Genomic DNA, 21,057 nt, shown 5'->3' with positions numbered 1-21,057 from the left:
TAGTGGATCCCCCGGGCTGCAGGAATTCGATCTCGGATGACTATTTGGACGCCAAACGTAAAAAACGGAGAAACCGAGCAACGTTTACCAGTTTCCAGTTGGAGGAAATGGAACGAATTTTTCAGAAGACTCACTACCCGGATGTTTATGCCCGGGAACAACTCGCCCTAAGATGTAATTTAACTGAAGCCAGGGTACAGGTAAGACTAATTGAATTTTTTTTATTTTATTGTCCAAAAATCTTACAATAAGTAAACTTAAAATTAAATGGGTAAAATTTCGCCAAAAAATCTTAAAATCGGTTGACCCCAATAAACCTAAAAATTGGTAAAATATTGCCCTGAATCAAAGACAAATTTGAAGTAAAGGTTGCGCATTTTCTCCCTTCTGAGTTTTATTTATGATGGAAACAGAAGATACGGACCAAATAATCAATGATACATGCTGGATCTTGTCCCGTGATATAATGATATAATCAATGGCATAGCACTTATTAATAACGACATATTTAGTAATGTTTAGTTTCGGTAAATGTTCAAGGTTTTAGAAATCAAATGTATTATGAAACGAATCAAAAATTATATTTCTTTAAATTATTCAAATCTTTTACATGATACAGATTAACGCTAAATTTTATAGTAAAAGAATAATGCTTGCACGTTATGATGATAATTGCAAGTTGCACGTTATGATGATAATTGCAAGTTGCACGTTATCTGTTATTTGTTGGAGATGATAAACTAAAGTTCGAAATGTCAAAGACACCGGAAGTAACTATCTATAAAACGCAAAAAGACTATAATTATCATCAATGTACTTTTATATTGGAATATATAGAATTAAATTCCGATTTTTTGTAAAACAGAAATATATTTGGATAATGGGATTTTTTTTTCAATATCAATTTTAGAGAAAGCCAAATCAAACGATTGGAATACGTAAAAACATATTAAATTCAGTGCAACTTGTCCCTTAATCCAAAGTCTACCTAGAAGACTGAGTGCGTGAGATAATCAAGCTATAGAATGGTGTCCGGGGTACCACGTGTTAAAAAGATGTCCCTTCTGTCGGTTTATGTCATTATCCACGTTCTAAACGGAAATTTGTCATGTTTAGACTAGTTCCTTTGAAAATTGTTTCCCCTTTCTTGTTCCAATCTGTTCTCCTGAAAGTGTCGCAGAAGTCTGTGACTGTGCGATTCTTCTGGTAACCGTCTGGTTTAAATTCTTTTTGTCACCAATAATACTAATATTAGTTCACGAACATCAAAATATATTTCCTAATATGGAAACCGCTCTCTCACACCATAGTGATTGCCAGTTGCGTATGAAATACTTTAAAATCTTCGGATGTCAAAGTTGTATAGTAGCGGACTCCTCCAAAGAGAAGTACCATCAGGTGTTTTGAAAAAGAGTGAGCACGCCACCCACCACTACTATAATGGTCAACATCATGAGATACAATCAGATCAATTTATAGACGACAAAACAAATCATAAAATTGTTTAGGACATTCTCATTTATATACTTCAAATCTATTGATGATCATCTTCTCAAAAATACTCGAAATATTTGAACTGAGTGACTGTTGTTTCAGAATGGCCAGTTTCCCTTATTAACCCCGAGGTACGATAGAATATAGACACATATGTAGCTTGTTACCGCCCACTCCGGGGGGTGCGGCCAGATGTCGGACGGTAGGAAGGAATGGTCAGGTCTGGACGACATCTGTGAACTTTGATACTATGTATAAGAGAAGTAAATTTGATAACTATATTGATTCTTGCTCTGTCCCATCGAACCCACCCTCAGTTTTTAACATGTGATATATTAAAGGGGCTATGGGGAATGGGGTAGTGGTTTGATCCGAGTTGGTCTGTCCGTTAACTAAGATTATGACAGCGGCATTATTTCGCCACCGTAATAAAACGATCATAGTGTTTAGATCAAATGCGAACATAACGGGCCGAGGACCGAATCAACGGCTATCTTGGTGTAACCCCTACTTTTCTAACCCATGAATCGTTCGGTGAAACGAGTATAAATAGCTTTAAAAGAATCAAGGATGTTTTCAACTATATCTATTAGGTAGTCTTACTTCTTCCTCTCACCAAAAAGATTTCTCTTCTGCTATCTTTGGTTTCTGTATTACCAGTACCATTTGACTTGAAAACGTTTAACTAAAACTATGGAAGGCGGAATGGCTTTTTATTCAATGTTCTTCATTGCCATTTCTTAATTCTTAATTCTTAGCTCTTAATTTGTACGCTTAATTCAATATTTGTCATTGAAAATTCAATAGCAATGAAGAACATTGAATAAAAAGCCATTCCGCCTTCCATAAAAAACTGGATTAATATAGATGTAGATATTATATATAAGTATTTCCTCTTTGTATGTAAATTCTCTTGGTTTGAGCATTATTCTGAATTCTGTCACATGTCTCATGAATATGTATAAGTATATTGTCAGTCTGGTATGACATTGGTGACATCAGGTCCCTTGTGGATGTCAACCTTCAACCTGTCTGCTTCAAGATAAACCTGTATCATATTCTGTTGGGTGTTTGGACTAACTTGGGCAGAAACAGTGCACGGAATTCTGTATTTCAATTTTTTTCGCAAGTCTATCTAATTTTTGGAATTGGATATGCTAAATTATAGCATATTAACAATATTAGCTTTGTGGACGCTCCAAAAGGGATGCCGTGTTGACAAGTGCTAACGATACCCGCCATAAAGTGTAGTATTTTAGTGGAGCTCTGACAAATGCAGTCGTATGACTGGCATTGCCAACGACATCCGCCATAGTGCTTATAAAATGGAGCTCAAATTTATTAAGTCTTTGACTTAAGTCTTTGAGCTTAAAATGAAACTATACTTTTTGTAAAAAAAAGGGCCGTGTCATTTTAACTAATTTACCAAAATAAACATTATTATCTATGTGGGCTCCCTAAAAATGGACTTCAAGTTGACGAACAATCAAACTAGTATTATATTTTGGTATAATATTTGAAACAATCTCTGTATAAAGAGCTCCAGTCCAAGTTTTCTCGGGAATCCATTTGGGAATAGAGTAAAAGTACCAAAGTATCTGAATAAAAATAAATAACAAACTCTGTCCCTGAGGAATAAGTTAAGTGGCGGGGCTGGAAACAATATAAAATATAATATATACCATAGTTAGCTACTTACAGAGTTATAGATGTACCTGTTGGAGAAGATGTGGGGTAAGGGGGGCGGGGAGAGTGTCAGTTCCTGAGTGTATTTCAGTAAGTGTTTGGATGGCTGGGGTGGGGGTAGAGCTGTGATATCCATGTGATATAAAATATACCATAGTCAGCTATATAGAATAAGGTACAGTAGGCCACAAGTACGATGTAAAATTACATATCATTTCAAGTGCGATTAGGAAATTAAGTGCTGAACAGTAGGGTAAAACATAAAATTTCATTTCATTTTTTTTTGGCATAAATCTAAATAATGATAATGTGTTGGTAAGAATTCTGAAAATTGTAAAAGACATGTTTTGTGTGTTTTGTCTGTAAAATAGTAAAGTAGGCTCACTGTTCGTTATTCTGGACCATTCGGTATCACACAGTGCTCTGTCGTTGAAGAAGACGAAATAAGTTGTATTACATCGTTTTTTATTCGTTCTATATTTCATCGACTGATTACGACAACCATAAAACAGTAGGCGAACACCAGAATATTCAATTAACGTTCCATATTGCACGTGATTCTCACTCTAATATCTACATAATAAATATAATTTAAAAAAAGATACGTTTTTTAAAAATTTGTCTTCTATAATCAGATGCTGTTGACTTCAAAAGAGTTGAAAATTTGGTTGAGTTACATTATCTCAAGATATGCCTCTTTCTATTACAGACTCGCTGCCCCCCGTAGTGTCGTCTGATAGGAGTTCTTCCCGCGAAAACATTAGCGCCGTTTTCAATATGGCGTTTTTTCTACTTCCTACTGGGAGATAACTCTTTCATCACGCCGGTTATCCAGGCGTCACGGTGTGATTATGTATAGTAATTTATGTGTTGATGGTTTCTAAGAAATTCTCTTTTATAAACTCAGCTATCGTCGTGTAATACAGGCCCCCTACCATTGACTTAATTTATTCTAAAACATGATAATTAAAATTTTAAAATAATTTCGTCTCTTTTAAAGATTTTAATGGTGGAATCTGTAGTCTCGATCTTTGTGTAGCACCAAGACGTATTTTACTGATGATTGATAAAATTACCCAAAACCAGATTGTAATATTCAGATAAAACATTTTTCAAGTTGAAATAAAAATAACTATTAGATTGATTAATTCCAAGATTTATTAATTTAATTTTTCTACCAAAATTGATAAAATTACACTCCTCGTATATATGATAAAGATATGAGTGTATAATACATTATATAATACAGACCCTGCGTTCAGTTATCCGTTTTGATAAAAGCTATTTTACAAAACGTACCTACAGTTCAGTAGGAAACAACAAAACTTCACGAAACACTTCCAAACGTTTTCTTTTATTTTATGTATCGTTTTTATTCTTAAGTCTACTGAACAAGTGGTAATTGACTGTGTTAAGGATCATGCTCCATTTCGAAGCCCTTGTATGATTTCGTCTTCTAAACCAACGTTTTTGCAACGTTTATGATTATTTGCGATTTTAGTACTGGTGTTATGGAACGTTTTGTTATTTTTTTATTAGGCGGAATCAAATAGAAAACTGTTTTATCAAAGCGATAAGCTAAGATTCACACGGTCAAGGCTAGACCAATTGTTTTATGAACTCTAGAAAAAATAGTGAGCTCCGTTATCAAAATTTCTAACGCGTTGAGCAAACAATATTCCACTTTTATATACAATGATAATATAATCCAATGTTTCTGAAATGACAAATTTACAAATTGACATATTGTATTCATTTTAAAAATAAATCAAATTTCACGTGGTAATAAAAATAAATTTTCACAAATGATGACTGAATAAATATGTAAAAAATTGGCATGAAGTGAAATGTACGCGCATTACACCAATTTAATTCAACGTGTGTTTTTAAACGATCAGAATTGAGTTTTTGGACTGTGATTAATTTACAAAATGGCGACACAGACTGTTCCAATCTTTATAAATGTCAAAGTTTATTTTCCTAATTTTCTAATTTTTAGATTATTTTCTCCTGTTACCTTTGTGACACCATTAAAAACTTTTTCTTTGTGGCTAAATACTGTGGTTTACATACAAATTACAGAAATCATAGCAGATGTTTGGCAAATAATATTAATACTATCGTTCGTTCAGAGAGATAAACGTAATGTATTCAACGGCGATATTCACGATGTTATTAATAGTTGCTATATACTCTGTTATCTTGTATTCTCTCGTTATTTCATCTGATGAGGACACATGTAATTTGTTTTATAACGTTATGTGCTTTAATTTACTAAATAATTGAGTTTATTCCATAATATTGTCTTGAAACGTTACGTATAGAATTTTACGAGGTGTGTCATATCAATAGGTATATAATGCATCGTATTTTCAACACGTCCGAAACTATTACATATTTCTACTGTGTTTCACTTTAGCAGGTTAATAACGTAATCGGGATGAAGAATAAATAATGGCACGTGATTTTCAAACCGACCAATCCACACATTTGCCAGTAGCCATTTTTACGTTTTGTTTTGTAAAACACTAACGTAACGTAACGTGATCCTGTATAAAATGTTTCGTTTTGCAGCGATAGACACATTGATAGTTTAGGCCTATAAGTTTTTTGGCAAATATGTTCATCTTTAATAAATTTAGGGCGAAAGCCGTTTATTAAGCCGTTAATCATTATACAACATGGGACGAAAATGATGATGAAAAAGTCTTAAAATGCTGTTTTTCTAGCCGTCGAAGTAATTTAAACTAAAAGACATCTTAGAACCGATAGAACCACCTTCTACCATCAAAACTTTTAAAATCTAATTCTGAATTCTGGAATTAATTTAAGAATTTAACGACCCAACTGAACACTAATTTAACATCAAATAGTCGAGAAAAATGAGCGCCGAAAATCAATTTCAAGATAAAATAAAAATAATTTTGCTGTTCCTTTTAATTTTCAACAAAAGGTTTGAAGGCTGTTTTAGTTTAACATGTGTTTCAATCAGAATTAAAATGAAAACCACGTGTCGTCAGTGGGTGCCGCCATCTTCTTTTTCTTGTCGTTTTGGTTGAAAGAAAACAACAAGTCATGTCTTGACGAGAGGATACCGTGTAAACATGAGAACAGATACGATGTTAAAAACGACAAGAAAATAAACACAAACCAAATGAAATGGAGTTTTACGTCTTTTATTTGCTTCCGGTCGACCGGATATCCAAAACATGTCAATGGATCCGTTGAGACGCTTAAATCGAGAAATTAACAGAAAAACTGCACTGGCGATTCGAGACTGGGTCCGTTGCAGTTATACGGAGATCAACTGGAATGTTACCTTTTCTGACTGGTAAAGCACGAGCAACTGCTATTTTATAGTCATCGATGTGCTCAGTTTTGCGCTTTAGTATTAATTTTGTCGTGTGTGCATTACGCATTCGATCATATGTCGTACATCTAGGCTAATATTTGATAAATCCTACAGATAGACTCCAAGTTTGGTAAACTATTGCCTAAAGCCAGCACCAACCAACAGGATTGAAACTCTCGAAGATATCACACCGTGTTGGCCACATCTTAGACGGTAAAATGGGGAAATTTGCTGCCCTATTAGCGATATGGTTTACATTAGCTGCCTTAATGATTACATTGTGTCCCTATCGTTACTTGTTATTCTACAGTTAACTCCTCTTGAATCGCTCTCGTATGTGCAAGGTGGAAAAGCCTCAAGTGGAAACTATTCGAAATTCGTCGTCTTTTTTGTTTTTTCTCGTTTAAGCCATTACAGTTTTTATCTCGACATGTTTCGGATATCGTTTGAACTTTTCAATGAGCGAAAAGAAAACGGAAAATGGTAAAAATTGAAAATCAACATTGTTTAAACACGTGTGTAGCCATGGTAACATTGTTTGTGTTGTAATGTCCGCCATTTTGTACTATAAACAGTCGTCAGCAGAAATAAAATTTAGGCGCAGGAGATTTCGGTTTAATGTCTAGTCGCTGAATTTAATCTTGGTTTGCTCAATTATCGCTACACTTACAGCAGGTATGACCTAAATCTTGCGGTTAGCTTTCGGTCAACGCGATATAATCAATATGCTAATGGCAATTAAGTTCCAAACCATTCCTCAAGACGGTCCCAAGCGTAATATTTACTAGCTGGGCCTAAGTCAAGGAGATTACTCACCACTGAACTAAGGTTAACTTGAAATTAAAACCCAAGTTAGTAACTGGAACGAAATATCATAAATGGCTACCGGTAGATGTAGGATTGACGGTGGTCCACGAAACGAAATACTGTTATGATAGAAACTGTGAGAATTAAAGTAAAAAAAAGTCAATGAAAATAATAACAGGGTAAGGATATTAGTTGGAATATAATCCTCTATACGACAAGAGCAGACGATAGGTCAAAGGTTAAAGGTCATAAGTCATTTGGTACCATGAAGGATTGGTCACAGGGATTATTACAGGAACCATAGTTGTTCAGCTATTACCTTCTGATTCTTCTCACGTTCCAAGAGTCCAAAGACCATGCTGAATATATGTTGAGTGCAGCAAGATCTACATTCATTCAGCAAAGTACACTTCATGTCACATGCCATTACTCTGATAACAATTCGGTCTTTCAAGTAACTATCAGATGTGAATTATCCTGGATTTCTACTAACTGATTAGACTAATCTAATGTAATTTAATTAAAGAGTTTTTTTTATGTAGATTTAGGTGATAGTTCTCGGATATCTCAAAAGTTTGGCTCATGATTCTGTATTATCCATCACCATGGTCGTTCACACCACACAATGATATAGTTTCGAACTTGTTCAACAGACGATGGTTTATCCATTGCAGTCGTTAGTGAGATGCTTTATAGTGCTATTTGATTATCTTTTTATACACATTTTGAAGCCAATTGTTCTGACCAAAGTTTATTCGTTTCCTGTTTATAAATGCCGTATAGCACATTCCAAGTTAAATTATTGAGGCAAAGAGAAGCTTGTTAGTCATAGTTTTTCAAAAGTGAGGCCCCCTTTTCCTGTATTACGCTACATCCTTGTTAATGAAGCAAAGAAAAACCGGGACGAAAGTTTCAAAGTTTGTTTTCTATGGGAAAATACTAAAAATTTTAAAATGTAGGAAACCACACAGAATCTAACCATTAATCAGAAAGGAGGAAACGAGAAATGGAGGTAGAAAAGGTCGAGTAAAAACGCGAGATTTTAGCTTTTAGTAATTTGTAACTCGAACCCCGTGTCTTCTCAACTCACTTAAACCTTGACCTGTGTTTTCGTGGAGTGCAATAGGCTATATCCCTTTCTTAATGCCATAATAATTCAAACAATGCAGAATTTATAAAGATTTTAAAAACATAATGGACTGGTTTTTATTTTTGTTTTATTGCTTTATTGAATTCACATGCCCAGAAATCAAATTCACACAAAACTTTCACGACAAAGGACATCTTTGTTTTTTTTTATCAAACAAACACATTAAATTCAATTCTGGAATTTTTGTTTCTCCATGATCTGACGAAATTGTTATTCATCTCTTGTTCTAAGTAATTTCATATTCATCCAATCAAAATGTTAAGTAAAAAAACGTCTAACTTGGATTTATGGGATATCGATTGTTCTGCATAGACTTTGATAAATACAATAAATCTGTTTCTGGCATTTGGGCTGAATTGTTTTGTCAGGCATGATTGTATCTCAAAATTTTGACCTGTATAGTAATGGCGGTTGTCGCTCGAAGCAAACCATGCTTACTCTTTTCAAAACACCTGATGGTACTTCTCTGTAGAGGAGTCCACTAGTAAACAACTTTTACTTTCGATTTAGTCATTCCTTGACCGAGATATTTAATTGACGAAATTGTCTTGCTTGTATGGATTTTTGTTTTAACTACATACATAGATCTTTGATTTGGATTGGATATTTTTTGGTTATGTTTTTCGAAGTTTGTTAACTCGTCAATGCTTTCAGAGAGTTCACATAGCTAATATTATGTAATTTAACTGGTATTATGTATAATGATTCTATGAAAGTAAAAATCAAATTGTATGACTCACAGACGTAGTTTTATAAAGGTTTGGTATGAATTATGTATTTAGTATAATTTTGATAAGCTCTAAACAAAAGAATACGTGTAAATTATAAATCATATAAAAGATACATGAATAAAATACAGACTAAATTAGATTAGTATAAAGTTAGCCGAGGGGATTCTCAGACCACAACGTGATCGAGATTCCAGTCCGTTTGAACATTGTTGTACATTGTATTATTCTTGTGTGGAATGTCTTTGTAACGTCTCTAACTCTGCTTATTTTACCCATTCTTACCCATTGCCATCTTTCTACCAGATTGTTTCTCTGTAGTTTGATACAAAAATAAATAAACTCTCGACATCTTCCATGTTGTACCTTCGACATCAAAACACAATTAAAACATTACATGGTGAATTTGATAGGAAACGTAAAAGTTGAGGAGGAATGAGGTGGGGGAGGGGGGAGTTAGGTTGGTGGTTCTGTATCGAGCTGTTTTCGAGCACTTAAGGCTGATATTCTCAGTATTGATGTTCCCAGTATTGGTGTTCTTAAGACTGATGTTCTCTGGACTGATGTTCCCAGAACAGATGTTCCCAGTTTTGGTGTTCTCATATCTGATTTATCCAAGCTCTGATGCTCTTAAGACTATTGTTCTTAGGACGGATGTTCTCGGGACTGATGTTCTAAGGACTGATGTTCTAAGGACTAATGTTCTAAGGACTGATGTTCTAAGGACTGATGTTCTAAGGACTGATGTTTGGACTGATGTTTTCAAGTGCATTTTGATCTCTTAAATGATGAAAATCGCATTACATTATGGGAGTAAAACTCCTAAAACCCTTCTCCCTAAATCATACTCCCTAAATCATATTCTCTAGATCATACTCCCTAAATCATACTCCCTAAATCATACTCCTTAAATCATACTCCCTAAATCATACACCCTAAATCTTACTCCCTAAATCATACTCCTCAAATCTTACTCCCTAAATCATACTCCCTAAATCATACTCCCTAAATCTTACTCCCTAAATCATACTCCCTAAATCATACTCCTTAAATCTTACTCCCTAAATCATACTCCCTAAATCATACACCCTAAATCATACTCCCTAAATCATACTCCCTAAATCATACTCCCTAAATCATACTCCTTAAATCATACACCCTAAATCATACTCCCTAAATCATACTCACTAAATCTTACATACTCCCTAAATCATACTCCCTAAATCATACTCCCTAAATCTTACTCCCTAAATCATACTCCCTAAATCATACTCCCTAAATCATACTCCTTAAATCATCCACCCGAAATCATACTCCCTAAATCATACTCCCTAAATCATACTCCCTAAATCATACTCCCTAAATCATACACCCTAAATCATACTCCCTAAATCATACTCCCTAAATCATACTCCCTAAATCATACTCCTTAAATCATACACCCTAAATCATACTCCCTAAATCATACTCACTAAATCTTACATACTCCCTAAATCATACTCCCTAAATCATACTCCCTAAATCTTACTCCCTAAATCATACTCCCTAAATCATACTCCCTAAATCATACTCCCTAAATCATACTCCTTAAATCATCCACCCTAAATCATACTCCCTAAATCATTCTCACTAAATCTTACATACTCCCTAAATCATACTCCCTAAATCATACTCCCTAAATCTTACTCCCTAAATCATACTCACTAAATCTTACATACTCCCTAAATCATACTCCCTAAATCATACTCCCTATGATCTGATTCACCAATCCATTCAAGTTAAAAAGTAAAAGTAAAGAAGTGAAAAACACTTATTGTTATTTTGTCGAGAGGATTAACCTCGTGTATAGAAACTGACGAGAAAAACGAGAGAAAAAATGTCGGGAAATTCCCCTGTGTAGATGGTCGACATTTGTATACTGGTATATCAGCTAGTAAGGTCAGGAGATACGGACTGGAAACACAAAACAACCTGGTAAACACGTGTTTTAGGCCATTGTCATTTTATTCAGCGTATTGCTATAATTGAATTATCTGACCAAGTTACAGAGCAGTTGGACATAAGCTTATGAATTGTTAGGTACAGAATAGTAGAAATAAAAGGTACAGAACAGTAGAACATGATATGGTACAGAGCATTGGCCTGTATTGTCCACCATAGTCCACATCAAATCAATTTGTGGACCATATCAGCCGAGAGGTTCCCTATAGGCTCTCGACTATTGGATCCGTAAACACTAAGCCGTCATGTTCAATGTCTTTCTGATTGGGTTGTATTCGATGCCGTACAATCCAATCAAATGGATCACTTCCGTTATGCAAGGAAGGTGACAATTGCAGTCATGGTATTAGACGAAGTTCGTAATAGATTGACATTGTGAAGATGAAGTTCGTAATAGCTTGACATTGTGAAGATGACTGGGATCATATCCTTACGTTTTTAAAGTCACTGGTCATTTGACGAAAAACTAAAATATTTCATGGGCATCCATGCATCTCCTATTAGCTTCGAACTTTGACAGTAGAATGAATTCAAAACTAGATTAAAGATGTGTTTTGATATTTATCTTGAATTGGCCTAACCAGTAGATCAAATCACGATTAAGAATGGCGGCCTATGAGGGGGAATCTTACCAAAACAAAACTTTGTTTTCATTCCAAATTTTGAGCTCTGATACGAGATTTATGAAGTATTGTGGAATTGGTGGACAGACACTCCGTTTCGTGTAACCACACTTGTCAACACGGCTCTCATTTCAACTTTACAACTTAACAAAACATTACACGAAATCAGAGACTTTAAACAAACATTGAACGTTAAGCAATACACAGTTATCGACCCTGAATAGTTCACTCTTCTATACTCCGTTATAAAAAGTTTAGAAAAGGACGATTCTCGCGGGGATTCTGTTTGTCATTTCACTTCTCCTGAATCTTTTATTTCTATATTGAATGTTGTTTTTATTTGAAGGATGTTGATACATGTTTAATAGGCATGGTGCACGTGGAAAACATACCGTTAACAATTTTATTTTAAATTCAAACACAACTATATATGGATATATACAACTTTTGAATTGGCCTAATTAGGCTATAGGCCTACTACTTGATGGATTAATTAGGCTACATTACCTGTATGAGTTTCAAAACGTAGTATTAAATGAAGTCAGAAGTATTATATCTATATATCTTTTCGCCATTGTTTGTATGATACACATTCGTTCTCTTAGCTATGTAAACTCTCTGAATCTTTAACGTGCACAGCTTGGAACGCACGGCGTCTAGGTTTATTGTCCCATTCCCCTGACGAGATGATTTTTAGCCGTGAGATCGCATCACTATTAGAGGAGAAACTCCTGAATTGCAGATCAACAAGACTTCGTTCCGTGTTTAATCTTTTTTCTTGATTTGCGCAAGAAAAATATGTACGATGCCTTAGTTAATATTCGCAGGTGTGTATTTGGGTTTTACTCATCAGAACAAATTAGATAAAAACAGTCTAAAAACTAAAATACAACAGTTTCTGGGTAGGAGTGGGATTAGAGATTTAATGAAATACCGCTTGTATTATATAGATCACGTGACCTCCTGGAGAGAATTTAATTAGCATACATATCATTTTAGTTTTCTCGTCATTTCTCGCCTACTGCGAGATAATAGGAACTAATTTGAATTAGACATGCTCACTGTAGATAAATTCATCTCCAATCATTTTTACTTCTAAAATGTCGGTGCAAAGTCGGTAGTTTTAATTTCGAGTTTGTTCAATTAAAAAACAAAGGTTAACAGAAATGTGTCTTTAGTGGATTGGATAGGCAAGAAAGAAAAAGATAGGTAGAAAATATCGGGCCTATATCTACTGGCAATCTTATTATAATTATATTTTTACACCATATGGTTTTTGTGAGCATCATCCATTTTTTTTTAAAATAAAAAATCCCACAAATCTGCGGAAATTAATTTTCCTTTTTAATGATTAGGCCTACTTGACGTTAAGAGCGTTCACATTGTAAGATTAGCCTACTTAACTATAACACGTGATGTACCACTGTGAAATTATTATCTACCTATTCAAATTAATTAAGTCGCCTTTTGATGTTGAGCATCACTACATCAATTTCAGAAACGTTAGCTGTAACTTCCGGTTTAAAATGACAGGTTCGCAGTGGATTTTGAAGTGGTTGATGCAAATTGTGGAATCGAATCTCATCAGAGACGAAAGTTAATTGGCTCGTTATAAATTCCACATGTTAAAAGATGTAATAAAACGAAACGAAATGTGTTTAACGGTATTCGCCAGATTGGACGGTAACTAGGCGTGACGTCAGTTCCTTTGTAAATAAATATTTTAATTTAAAGTGACAGTTCCCTGTAAATTCTGACCACTCTTTCCGATTGCTTTGATTAACTTAAGAATAGTTTATGTCCATTTTGGTGGTCAATTTTCTTCTTTGATTTATTTCTAAAGTTTTTATGTCTCAGACTTAAGTCCATGGGTTTTGAAAAATGTTGCCTGTGAATCTATCACCCTCTACGTACTGTTTCATGAACTAACCTTGTGGTCAGTTTAAGCTTTTTGTATCCCTCCCGATTTTTATTGCCTACAGCAACCCTCACCCCTCATCAACTATAATAAGGGGCCAATGACAAAAAAATAATTTTTGTTAATTTAGCTGTAGATGTCAGAGTCATGCGTTAAGAACAGTTGACGCTTTCCAGACCTCAGATTGTGGGGTGAATTAATTAAAAATAAATAATTTCCTGATATTTTTAGCAAGAAACGAAAGATGTTTTAACAACCGAGTTAAAACGGGAAGCTTTTATGGAGGTTTCTGATTTCTTTATCGAATCATATCAGACGAAATCAGCACACTGGTGTCACAACATTGATTGATGCGGCCAACATGTGGCTATGATTTATCTCCCTTTATTTGACTCGGACACCCAGAAATCTAATTATTAAATGAGATATATAATTAAAGTGGAGGCAAGAAAATGAAATTTGAGGCCTATCAGGTAGCTTGGTTCGTCAGGAAATAAACGTCGAATCACACTTTTTCTTTTATCTGGTGTAATTAGTTGAATTAAGATACGTGGAATGATAAAGTGAATTAAATTCTCAAGTTGGTGGGCCAGGCTGATTTTTTATCCTGATGGTTTGAGACATTTATTTTAAAGGTGCTCTACCACATAAATAAACACAGACATAGAAACCTGGGATAACTTCCTTAAAATTTCAATCATTTAGACCGAAATTTAAATATTAAAAAAAAAGATAAATACATTATATTCTGTTAAAAAAACTAATTAATGACTGACAGCTTCAATTAACAAATTTTTATACAATATTTTTGTGGAAAATTATTTTTAACGAAACGAAAAATATTTCCATGAAATTCTAATTACAGGAAATTGCAGATTTTGGTGTTTTGTTTCTTATATTTCCTGCTAGAAAACATCCATACAAAATTTAATGACATTAATTTGGAATTTATATTCAAACCCGAATGAATATTTATGTATTCCAAACTTTTTTAGTGACCCAAATAATTCAATTTTACTTTAATTTGAAAATAAACAGCCAAAATAATATTTTCTAGCTATGTGTTGTTTTTTTATTTACAAACATTAGTATTTATTCGTTTTATTTTATTGTAAAGTGTAGAATTTGAGTGGACCTAATGTAGACCAGGTTAGCGATATATACCAGGTTTCCGGTCTAAAAGTGACGGCTTGTATTTAAACAAAACACATTACATTGCATAGTAATATCAACAAATTCTAGTTTATTTGACCTAAAATTCGTTCCAGACCATGAACAGTAAATTTCGTTTGTACAAAGCAATACCCACAAAGCATCTCGAGCAGTGATGGCTCCTAAAAGGGGGTCCAAAAAGTCCGAAGAAAATATTTTCTTTTGTGGAAATATGCATTTTTTCATTACACTGCATCGGGTGCAGGATTTAAGCCCATGATCCACCCCCTCCTTTTACAGTGTCAACACAGCGCTGCATTCGATTGTTTTTTTTTATATAATGATTTCAAGAAACCGTTTTGTTATTTCTACAGTTACGAAACATTTCACTGAACGATGCAGGGCTTTGCTGAAATATTGCGTATGTTGGCGTCTACTTTCAATATATAATAAATATCCGTACAAACATAACAATGTTTTTTGAAAATTGAGAACGCAGTTTTTCCGAGTAGTCCGTTATTAAAACGTTTCTTAGTGTTTTGTTATTACCAACTGAAAGAATTGTCATTTCAATAGGCAGACAAAACGTTTCGTGAAATCAGTTTTATCAAAACGCCAAAACGGACCAATTGAACGCAGGGCAAGGCTAGTATTTGATCTATACCCTTTCCACTATCATAGACTCATATCTCACATGTATAAACGTTTATTATGTAACTCGCGTCCTACATATGGCGGAATAAAAAGAATGATTTTAGGGTAGCCTGGACTATTCTAACCATAATAAAGTGCAGTTTGCTTGTGTCAAGATGTCACTGAGAGTTTAATTTGCGACGAAATAACATTGGAATAAAATATAATTGCATTTTAACATCCGAAGATCTAGTAACGAGGTCACCAGTATATCACCACACGTGCATTCTATTTCCGACTCGCGGTATTTATTAACTTCCTAATTGCTTGCTAACCGTTCGTTTGTTTACCTTTCAAATAAATGTGATGGTTTTATTTATTTGGGTAGCTAGCTAGGTAGTTAATTTCTATGTTTATTATTCCATACACAACATGTTTTATATTGGAGCTAGCTAGATCGTAGTTTATCATACATTGGTAGACATAAGCCCCTAGCTCGGTATTATAATGATCGTGGTTTATGATACACTGATGGACACATATAAAGTTCTGAGGTTAGGTTGTGTGAGGTAGGGTTAGCTAGCTAGGTTAGGGTAGGTAGGTAATTTTCTGGTTATTATTCCATACACATGTTTTGTTTCAGGGCGAGCACAGATCGAAGCTTATCATAAACTAGTTGACATATAAGGCTCTAGGTAGAGTGAGTTTGTGTTGGGTTAGGTTGTGTTAGGTTGGGTTGTGTTAGGTTAGGTTAGGTTGTGTTAGGTAAAGCAAGGTTTATAATAGAAGCGAGAACAGATCATAGTTTATCATACGTCAGAAGACACATTAAGCCCTTGTTTAGGTTCTGTTAGGTAAAGTTGTGATGGGCAAGGTTTTATTAGGTTAGGTTGTATTAGGTTAGGTGGATTTATGTTTTGCTTTTTGAATAAAATAAAGAAACCTCACAGCGAAACAAGACGTTCTGTGAAAGCTGTTCTATAAAAAGGCTGTATATTGCACACGTGCTGGTTGTTTACTGACTCTAGATTAAACATAATAAACTTTACTATACAAAATGTCTTCTTTGAATAGCGGTACAACACTACTCCGTTACTCAATGTGATCTCTACACATAAATACCCCCTGCGCCTGTGCCCTTTTTTTTTAAATGCAATATTACAACCTTTATTCCCCAATGTCGCTAAGGATTACAAAACTTCTCCTTATAAACCCTGGTCACACCATACCAGAACAGAACTTCAAACTTCAGTCGGGGCTTTCTGAAAACATATTTGTATAAACTGATATCCCGTGTGCCAAAAGGAGTAAAATTTTGGATTATGAAAAAATTTTGGATTATGAAAAAATTTTGGATTATGAAAAAATGGCACATATGAAAAATGTGGAAAGTTTCTAATAAATAGTTTTAGTGTATATTTTTTTTGTCAATTTTCAAAAATTAATTTTGCCTAAAAAGCAATATATTCATTACTTAATTTTTATAAATTCTTTTTTTTTCTACTTTCAGGTTTGGTTTCAGAATCGCCGAGCAAAATGGCGAAAACGTGAACGATTTGGTCAGCTACAGACGATGCGAGCCATGGCTACAGCGGCTACCCATGGGTACGACATGCAACTCGGACCCCGACACGACGCTTACTCTCAGGTTTGTCTTCAAGTAATTTTGAAAAATTTCAAAAATGTACTTCCGTTGCCCCTTTCGTCGTTTAATTTCAGGAATAATATTATTGCATTCTGTAATAACAATACACCTTTCCAGCCACAACCTAAATACTGGTGAAAAATAATAAATTAATAAAGTTTTTGAATTAATTATTAAAGTTCTAATTGAAAATATCATAATTTAGCAGTCTGAAGGTTTTTCTAAAAGTTTTTAACATTTTTAAATTCAATTTTTATGTTACGTTATTGGATTATATTTTAACGTTCTAAAAGTTTTAAATCTACAATCTAAAATTTATGATTTAACGTTCTAAAATTTATAATTTAACGTTCTAAATTTATAATGTAATGTTCTAAAATTTATAATGTAACGTTCTAAAATTTATCATGTAACGTTCTAAATTTATAATGTAATGTTCTAAAATTTATAATGTAACGTTCTAAAGTTTATCATGTAACGTTCTAAATTTATAATGTAATGTTCTAAAATTTATAATGTAACGTTCTAAAATTTATCATGTAACGTTCTAAATTTATAATGTAATGTTCTAAAATTTATAATGTAACGTTCTAAAGTTTATATTGTAACGTACTAAAATTTATAATGTAACGTTCTAAAATTTATAACGTAACGTTCTAAAATATATAACGTAACGTTCTAAAATATATGATTTAACGTTTTGAAATGTTATAATTCTTAAGAAATATCCCAACACTCTTAATCATTTCAATTATCAACACACAGAAAATATGTTTTAAGGTTTAAACTAAAAAAGTGCTTTTTAAAAACAGTTTTTCACTTGTTCGCTCAATAAAATTTCATTAATATGTTTTAAAGTTAACCAAATGTTATTTGCAGCGATATACCTGTACATTAATCATGATAAAACGCAAGAATTTTTTTCCGCGAAGAGATCTCAAGTGATGATGATGTAGGAAGGAACAAATGTTGAGATAAGAAACTAAAAACAAAAAGAAACCCCCTAAAAAACAACAGCAAAATAATCTTGTTGGTATTTTTGCTTCTCGCTCTCACATGTTTTACGTGCTTTTTATGAAGAATATTGTTCTCTTGTATTCCTCTTTCCACCTAGCGGAAATATCACAGCTAGAAATCAAACCCTCATAGATTGACCTATCCTGATCCGATCACTAGTTGTTGTATAACTCTCGAATTCCCAGTAATCAAAGATAAATATCAAGAGAAAATAGATAGGATCATCTTCACAATGTCAAGCTTTTACAAATTTCGTCTTATACCTTGACAGCAAAGCCATATTTCTTGTCACAGAAATTTGTAAATGCAGCGATTTGATGGGATTTTACGCCAGCGAGTACAGCCAATCAGAGTCCTCGACAGAAAGGCTGTGAACAATATGGCATATGGTTTACAGACTTTCTGTCGAGGGCTCTGATTGGCTGTATTCGCTGCCATCCAACCCAATCAAATTGCTGCTACTTCCGTGATACAAGAAAGGTGGATATTGAAGTTAAGGTATAAGACGCAGTTCGCAATAGCTTGTGAAGATGGAGTCACACGTGTTGTCGAGCTGTTGTCTCGCTATATATTCGCGTCTGACACTACATCCCTTTCTGATAAATATTCTCTGTTGGAATAAATCAACCGTCAATTGAGAAGAATTCGGAACAGACTTGGGAATACACCGAATATCTGAATATGTTGCCGAGATTATCGTGAATTATTCCACTAGACCACTGGAGTATCGTATAGATATTACAATTGATCCGATTCCTAATTCATATTCCTGACGGATCAGAGACTATCATTACAACATGGTGAAAGGAACAGATTTTCTTTTAGATCAATCGATTTCAATTCTATTTATTCTTGACGGATCTAAACGTTCCAGAATGTATATTTTAACGTTCTAGAATTAACAATTTAACGTTCTAAAATGTATAATTTAACGTTCTAAAATCTTAATTCAACGTTCTAGAATTCACAATTTAACGTTAAAATATATAATTAAATGTTCTAAATTGTATAGTCTAATTTTATGAAATTAATTGAAATCAATAGTTAACCGATCTATAGTTGTAATCTAACGTTCTAAAATTGATAGTTTAACGTTCTAGAAACCATAATTTAATGTTCTAAAATCAATGTGAGATCTAATGATCAATAATTCAACAATTTGAAAAATATCGTTCGACTTTTTAAGATGTATAATTTTACGTTTTAAATTTATTATTTAACGTTCTAAAATTTATTATTAAATGTTCTAAAATTTATTATTAAACGTTCTAAAATTTATGGTTTTACGTTCCATAATTATGATTAAATATAACGGTCGAAAATGCGAGATTTGATATCTCATTTAAAGTTCTAATATCTATGATTCAGCGTTCTTTGATTTATAGTTTAACTTTCTTAAATTTATGTTTGTTTCTTATTTCAATAATTAAAAGTTTTAAAATATACAAGTTCACGGGCGAAAATCATGAAAACTGAACAATATTCAATTATACTTTTAAGCCGGTGACTTATTTGGATATGCATGTTATATGTTTTAATTTTAATCTCGTACACTTTACTATACGGGATAAAAACTTTCGTAAATTTTGAATTATTATGAAAAGGAAAGGGGTTCTCACACCATAGCGGTTTTTCGAACGCAACTCTCATGTAAATGAATTGTGAGTTGCGTTCGATACTCATAACACTTCTACATTATTAGGTGATTATCGCTAGAGTGTGAGAGCGCCTTAACACAAAAATATTTTCGTTTCTTCGTGTTTTACGCTCGTATCTAATACTATTTCAAAGTCGTAGACTCCATTGACTCGCTAAAATTCCGGACCGTCTCGAAGGAAGAGGGTTAACAATATTATTTCGTTTAACAATGTTTCATCATTCCATAATTTTAATAAACAATAGATTTCTCTGTTTTTATTACAAGATTTAACATATTGTGTTTACCCCCACGTGTCTCATAAAAATATCTTATATAAATTTTCACCTAATTTTTCCATGACTTTATCATTCAGAATGTTGTCAGCTCTGTGAGAAAAAATATAAAAATCTAATTTTACATTTTGCAACCACCTTTAGCCTGACCTAATTCACTTTGCTTTGATCTGTAGTTAATGAAATTGTCGAAGCACATAATATACGGAATTTACAATTATGCACCATATTGGATACGGCGGACAAAGTAGGCTGATATTTATTCGACAAAATCATTGTGCAATAACGAATATTTTGCAAATACATCTTCATTAGCCTAGGACGATTTCTAACGTCTTAAAGCCATGTGCACATGAGTTCTCGGTTTATTGTCCGAACACTGGCAGTGAAGCCTCGTTGAAATATTCAAATTGTCTCAAAACCGACAAACCGTTAATAAAATATCTTGTCTTTTTCAGATGCAACATAATCCGTGGGCTCAGAATGGACCAGCTCAGTATCCCATGACAACCATGCCAGGAATGGGGAGCTCCTGTATGGCCGGACAGAATGATTTACCAAACTTTATGGGATTAGCTCATCAAAATTCGCTGGCAGCCAATCAATTTGCAGCAAATCAGCTAGCAGCCAATCAATTCGCTGCGGGTCAACTAGCAGCCAATCAGCTTCATAGTCAACGCTCTACAGGGGGAATAACTCACAGTAACCATAGCCCAATGGCTTTTCCTAATGCTCAAGTTGGTTTAGACGCCGGGATGGACCCGGAGCTACGAAGTTCAAGTATAGCAGCGCTAAGATTAAAGGCAAGAGAACACAGTGTCTCGATGGGACTTCTAAGTGCTTATGGAAAATAAACTGAAGTTTTTGTTCCAAAAGACGTTTTCATAAATATGTGCTTCATTTATTCGTTAATTTGTTT

The 21,057-nt window shown here is 33.8% G+C and overlaps 2 protein-coding genes across 2 annotated transcripts; both read left to right on the top strand.

The window, feature by feature from the left end:
- Nucleotides 1–62: 62 nt before the first annotated feature.
- Nucleotides 63–17,096, top strand: LOTGIDRAFT_78457 (hypothetical protein; the record flags this gene model as incomplete). The annotated part of the gene is made up of 2 exons (XM_009059358.1): nucleotides 63–200; nucleotides 17,055–17,096. Coding segments are annotated over 2 exons (180 nt in total), but the record flags the coding sequence as incomplete, so codon positions are not given.
- Nucleotides 16,911–20,992, top strand: LOTGIDRAFT_163329 (hypothetical protein; the record flags this gene model as incomplete). Its single annotated transcript, XM_009059422.1, has 3 exons — nucleotides 16,911–16,928; nucleotides 17,055–17,192; nucleotides 20,597–20,992. 3 exons carry the CDS (start codon nucleotides 16,911–16,913, stop codon nucleotides 20,990–20,992), a joined length of 552 nt encoding a protein of 183 aa, XP_009057670.1.
- Between the last annotated feature and the right edge of the window lie 65 nt (nucleotides 20,993–21,057).

This window comes from Lottia gigantea, assembly GCF_000327385.1.
Source record: "Lottia gigantea unplaced genomic scaffold LOTGIsca_39, whole genome shotgun sequence".
Classification (NCBI taxonomy): domain Eukaryota; kingdom Metazoa; phylum Mollusca; class Gastropoda; family Lottiidae; genus Lottia; species Lottia gigantea.
This window is presented reverse-complemented; position numbering and strand designations above follow the sequence as displayed.